The sequence below is a fragment of the Macaca fascicularis genome, chromosome 7 (assembly GCF_037993035.2).
Source record: "Macaca fascicularis isolate 582-1 chromosome 7, T2T-MFA8v1.1".
Lineage (NCBI taxonomy): Eukaryota > Metazoa > Chordata > Mammalia > Primates > Cercopithecidae > Macaca > Macaca fascicularis.
The window spans coordinates 145,566,445-145,572,444 of NC_088381.1; the positions used below are offsets into that span (position 1 = coordinate 145,566,445).

Here is a 6,000-nt window from a genome sequence, read left to right on the forward strand (position 1 = left end):
CGTGCCTAAGAGTTTGGGATCAGCCTGGGCAACACAGTGAGACTCTGTCTCCCTCTCCTTTATATTTATTTATTTTTTGTTTGTTTTTTTTAAGTAAAAAAGAAACTAGCCTGGGGAACACAGCAAGACCCATCTCTCCCAAAAAAAAAAAAAAAAGGCTAGGCACTGTGGCTCAAGCCTGTAATCCCAGCACTTTGGGAGGCCGAGGCAGGCTGATCACGAGGTCAGGAGATCGAGACCATCCTGGCTAACACGGTGAAATTCCATCTCTACTAAAAATACAAAAAAAAAAATTTGCCGGGTGTGGTGGTGGGCACCTGTAGTCCCAGTTACTCGGGAGGCTGAGGCAGGAGAATGGTGTGAATCCAGGAGGCGGAGCTTGCAGTAAGCCGAGATCGCGCCGCTGCACAAGTAGCTGGCATTATAGATATGAGACACCTGGGTGACAGAGCGAGATTATAGGTATGAGCCGCCTGGGTGACAGAGCGAGACTCCATCTCAAAAAATAAAAATAAAAAAATTAGCCCACTGTAGTGGTGCACACCTGTGGACTCAGCTTCTTGGGAGGCTGAGGCGGGAGGATCGCTTGAGCCCAGGAAGTTGAGGCTGCAGTAAGCTATGACTGCGCCATCACAGGCCAGGCTGGAGTGAGACCCTGTCTCGCAAACAAAGAAAACAAACAAACAACAAAAAAGAAATTATCAGAAAGTAGCAGACCGATTTACAATAGACCACATTAAAAAAACAAACTTCCAGCTGGGCACGGTGGCTCACGCCTGTAATCCCAGCACTTTGGGAGGCCGAGGCAGGTGGATCACCTGACGTCAGGAATTCGAGACCAGCCTGGTGAAACTTCCACCTTGTCTCTACTAAAAATGCAAAAATTAGCTAGGCCTGGCGGTGCATGCCTGTAATCCCAGCTACTCGGGAGGCTGAGGCTGGAGAATCACTTGAACCTCGGAGGTGGAGGTTGCAGGGAGCTGAGATGGCGCCACTGCATTCCAGCCTGGGCGACAGAGCGAGACTCCGTCTCAAAAAAAAAACCTAACACAGAGATTATCCCAATGCTTTACAATCCCACATTAAACGTATTATTTCTATAATGAGAAGTAAAAGTGATTTTTTTAAAAAAAAAGGAAAAATAGACGCGTCAAGCTTTGTAATAAAAAGTAGTCTTAAAGACAAACTTAAGATAAATTTTCTAACAGTAAATGGGTCAAGAGCAAAGGATTTACTTTTTAATCGGTCACAAATTGTGAATTATATTACAGAAGCTTCTCAGAAACTACCCAGAAGGGAACTGCCTTTGAGTCCACAAACCATTTATTTAATCAAGTGTGGCACACCCACTCAGAATGCAAACACTGCCTCTACCCATCCCTCTGAATTGCCTATTCTACCAATAAACACTGCTTCTTTCTTTCAAAAATTGAATCTAATTAAATCAACCAATTAACTGTCTTGGTCAAAGCACTGCAAGTTTCTATGGCACCTGGGCAAACCCTAAAAAGTGGGCAAGTCTGACTTTTCTGAACATCCTAGTTCTAAAATACTATCTTAAGAACATAGTTGCTTACACATTTCCCAAGAATTCCTGTTAAAGAAAATTCCTAAGTACCTCAAATAACTGGAATTCTTCAGCTGCAGTTATGTAAAAATCAAGATATGCTTCCCCTCAGAGCAAAAATTGAAACGAAAATGTTGTCCTGCAAGTTGTAATTACATTATTTCTGAAAAGCCTTGAGGAATCTGAGGTATCTTATCAGAACCTGCTAAATCTAAACAGGTATATGACCATTCTAACTATTTCTACTGTTACGGCCTCATAACTATCTTCTCCTTTTCCTTAACTATCACGTTAAATCCCCAGTTACTGTTTCCCCTCAGTGGAAACAAAAGCTAGTAGCTATTCAGTAAACCAGCTTTCTTTAGTTATTTATTTGCCCTCCTCCTAAGAAGCAAGACTAACACTTTGTTCTTTCTACTTTGCTTGTCTTATTATTCAACATAAGAACATAACTTTTGCCCCAATTCCTCAAGATAGAATTTCTTATTCTGACAGCCAGAGAGCTCTCATCCTTCTAATATCTCATTAAAACTACACCCAGGCCGGGCGCGGTGGCTCAAGCCTGTAATCCCAGCACTTTGGGAGGCCGAGACGGGCGGATCACGAGGTCAGGAGATCGAGACCATCCTGGCTAACACGGTGAAACCCCGTCTCTACTAAAAAATACAAAAAACTAGCCGGGCGAGGTGGCGGGCGCCTGTAGTCCCAGTTACTCGGGAGGCTGAGGCAGGAGAATGGCGTGAACCCGGGAGGCGGAGCTTGCAGTGAGCTGAGATTCAAAAAAAAAAAAAAACACACACGAACAAACTATTGTATTTCAAGGACAACCAAAACATGGCATTTACTTAATCAAATGTTAAATCCACAGGAAGAAATTTGGTAATTAAGATCACGGAATAATGCAATTTGCTATAGAGAAAAACTTGCTGCAAATCCCCTGGAGATCTTTAAAAACAGCATAGAATTTTCTATCAGGGCTGATTTTAATAAAGTCCTACAAAGAGATAAAGGACTGAATTACATAAACTCTCAAAGGTTCTTTCCAATGCTAATGTAAAAGTTTCCCTTGGGCAAATTGCCACACTTTACCTCAAATAAAGGTTTGTGCTCCTCCCACTCATCTGAATAGCAAAGAGGAAAAATTACTGCTTTATTGTTCAGCTGCTACTATTGTGAAAACTGTGTGTCTACTGTCATCACTAAACAGCAATGTCTGATTGTTTCATAACTCCTTAACACAGCATCTAGCTAATCAAATTCTAAACCCAAATCCAAGAGTTGTTCTTTTACTATATACATTCATTCATGCCTTCAAGCATAGAAACATACTCCAGAGTGTAAACTGATCTTAGACGTTTCTGACTTCTCTCCTGTTCATTAAAAGACATGGGAGATGGGAGGAAAATAATTTACATCTCAACCATCTTATACTCTAAATTCATATTCTAGTAAAAGCATGACACACAGCTGTTTGCGTATTTTTGATGGCACAGTTGGCAACATTTCCCTCAGAAAAATGGGAAAGACAGGTAGAGGTTGGAGCACAGGCACATCGCTTTAATTAAAATGAAAACAACTTTTAAAAAATGTTAAGATATTGTATAGCTCTCATGTAGTTACCAAGATCTCTCTTTTGTATAAAAAAAGAAAGAAAAAAATTCACAGACAATATTCCTCCATCTGAGAGTGTAGAAAGCTCCAGATCTGAAGTCTGTTTAAAAAATACTGGTGAGAAGTAAGTTTTCTAGAAGGGATACTGCAGCCCTCACAGCATTCCAACAGACCATTCTTTTAAATGCCACCAATGTGCCTTGAGTGAAACTTTTATAAAGCATGTCCCCAAAAGTCAACCAAATGTTATTTATACAGATTTTAAAATGTCATGTTAGTACCTTGATATTTATTCACCTTATTAGTTGACAAGCTCTGAAGAAATATCATTCTACAAATGCTAAATTGTTAGAGATTATGGGAGAAAGGTCCTTGATTTCCTACTAAATCAGAACATAACTCACAGGGATTGAAAGCAGCATTTTAACACAAAGCACCTCTGAAGGGTGAACACCTCTCTTGACTTCCTTTTTCATTAAAAAAAAAAAAAAAAAAAATCATACCTCGGCCGGGCGCGCCTGTAATCCCAGCACTTTCAGAGGCCAAGGCAGGCGGATCACCTGAGGTCAGGAGTTCCAGATCAGCCTGGCCAACATGGTCTCTACTAAAAATACAAAAATTAGCCGGGCGTGGTGACGGGCGCCTGTAATACCAGCTACTCGGGAGGCTGAGGCAGGAGAATCGCTGGAACCCACGGGGTGGAGGCTGCAGTGAACCGAGATCGCGCCACTGCACCCCAGCCTGGGCGACAAGAGCGAAATTCCATCTCAAAAAAAAAAAAAAAAAAAAATCATACCTCACTCATTCACCTACAATGTATTTTCTAACTCCTACCCGTTAAATTTCCCTATTACATTCTATATCACAACAATTTTGTCTTATAAGTCGTTTACATTGCTAGAAAAACAACAAACCATTCCACTGCTTATAATGAGCTCATTGTTATCACTTCCTCCCTCACACAATTATTTCTTTAAAAGTGAAAACAAATCTTTTGATCTGTGTATTACTTCGCTTTGACAACTTACAACTTCAGGGGAGGTCAAGTCTGTTTTACTTATTTTTCCCCTCAACTCTCAGTCTCAATATCTCACATGACCTGGAAAAATGCATTATTTTCTGCTTCACACCAAACAGTAACAGATCTATCCATCATAACTATTCATCTCGGGTGGAGCCTGCCAGATATTTCTGTTAAAGCCAAATGAAGATCACCATCCTATCACACTCCTGCTAAAGGGGAACAGGGTACTTTCTAAATGTTCCTGAGTATCTGTACAAGACTTAAACGTATTAAAGTCAACTGGAAATTATCCCAACACTCTCTTCCAGGAACACCGATCTTGCATCTTTTTAACCAGCTCATCTTTAAAAACACATTTCAACAGAATACTTGTCAGTCTAGAGCACTGTAAGGTTGATAATAAGCACTGTCTTGAATTTAGAACTTTTCAAAATATTTTAGAACTGCCTGAACTTGGTTGATGATTCAGCATGGTTAATTAGTACAGAGTCATCGCAAGTCACCACCAAGCTAAACAATCCCCTTGTGTGATAGCACTCGTGTTCAGAAAAGGGTCGAAAGGGCCACCCAATTCAATCTGGAGCCTGGGGTAGAGTCACACCACGGGCAGAGTTAAGAGAATAATGCTTTCGAGGGACCAGCTTGGATTCCCTGCCAGATCTACGGACCAATGTCCTGCTTGGGGAGCGAACGTGGTACTCCAGAATGTGGTTGGGAGAGGCTGGGTGTGTTTCCATCTGACACCACCGCCTAACTTTCTTTGCCTCTTAAGGACCCCATGGGTGGTTTTCTTTGGAAGGCTGCAGGACTTTAAGAAGAAGCAACAACCTCGGGGGTTTGAAGGGACCCTCGGGAGCCCTTGGGTGGCTCCCACTGGGGTCCGAGGGGTCCCTCATTGCTTCCCCTGGGGGTGGCATACACTTCTGGCAGGATGGGTCAGAGAAAGGTACCCGGGGCTCTGAGCAGAACCCAGAGCTCCGGGGGGAAGGGAGGAAGACCTCCAGGCGCGGGGACGTGGAGGAGCCCCCGAGTCGTCCTTGAGCCTCTATGCTCGTGGAGGTCGGGCCAGCGGCCGGACACTGCCGCCCACACCTGCGAGCGGCGCCCACCCGGCGGATTGCCCAGCGGATGGCCAGGAGACCTCGCCCTGCCCGGCCGCCCCTCCGCCAGCCCGCACCGCCACCCCGGCCCCGCCGCGCGGGCCCCTCGTACCTGGCTGGCGGCGGCTGCGGCTGCGGCGCTGGTCCTCACGTACCCGTTCCGTACTTCCCCGTTCGCCACGCAGCCATTCGCCCGCACCGTGCGGCGACAGCAGCAGCCTCCGGGCCCCGGCCGCATCTTCCTGGCAGCACCAGGCGCAAGGCAGGCTCTGTGGGCGGCGGCAGCGGCAGCAGCGGCGGCGGCTCCAAGTCCCGCTCCGCACCCCACCCACCTCCCCGAAACCGGAAATGGCTGCAGCGCCGCCGCCAATTCCCGGGCGGGCCTTCACAGAGGGCGGGGCGCTCTCCGCAGAGGACCGGGCTCGCCCAAGGCCACGCAGCGAAGGGAAAGAGCGGCAGGGACCGGCCGAAAGGGATGTGGTCCTGAAGACCGCTGACCTATCTGGAAGAGAAGGAGGCGGACCCCATGCTGCGCCTGGCCAATCACGGACGAGAGCAAAGCGCCTCGCCGGAGAGGGGGCTTCTCTAGAGGGATTCCAGGGCCTGGCACTTGATTGGAGGCCGCTTCCAGGTCCTGGGTAGGGCTTGCCTGTTTAATGGTCCAGACAGAGAAGGAGGCGGAGCCCAGGGAAAAGTAG

At 46.0% G+C, this 6,000-nt stretch overlaps 1 protein-coding gene across 1 annotated transcript in view; it reads right to left on the reverse strand.

Moving 5' to 3' along the window:
• SPTLC2 (serine palmitoyltransferase long chain base subunit 2) overlaps positions 1-5,747 on the reverse strand; it is a 111,895-nt gene extending 106,148 nt beyond the window's left edge. Inside the window, exon 1 of the mRNA XM_073997960.1 lies at positions 5,415-5,747. Within this exon, the coding sequence (XP_073854061.1) occupies positions 5,415-5,540 (126 nt within the window). The 5' untranslated portion in view covers positions 5,541-5,747. The remainder of the gene's footprint in view (positions 1-5,414) is intronic.
• Between the last annotated feature and the right edge of the window lie 253 nt (positions 5,748-6,000).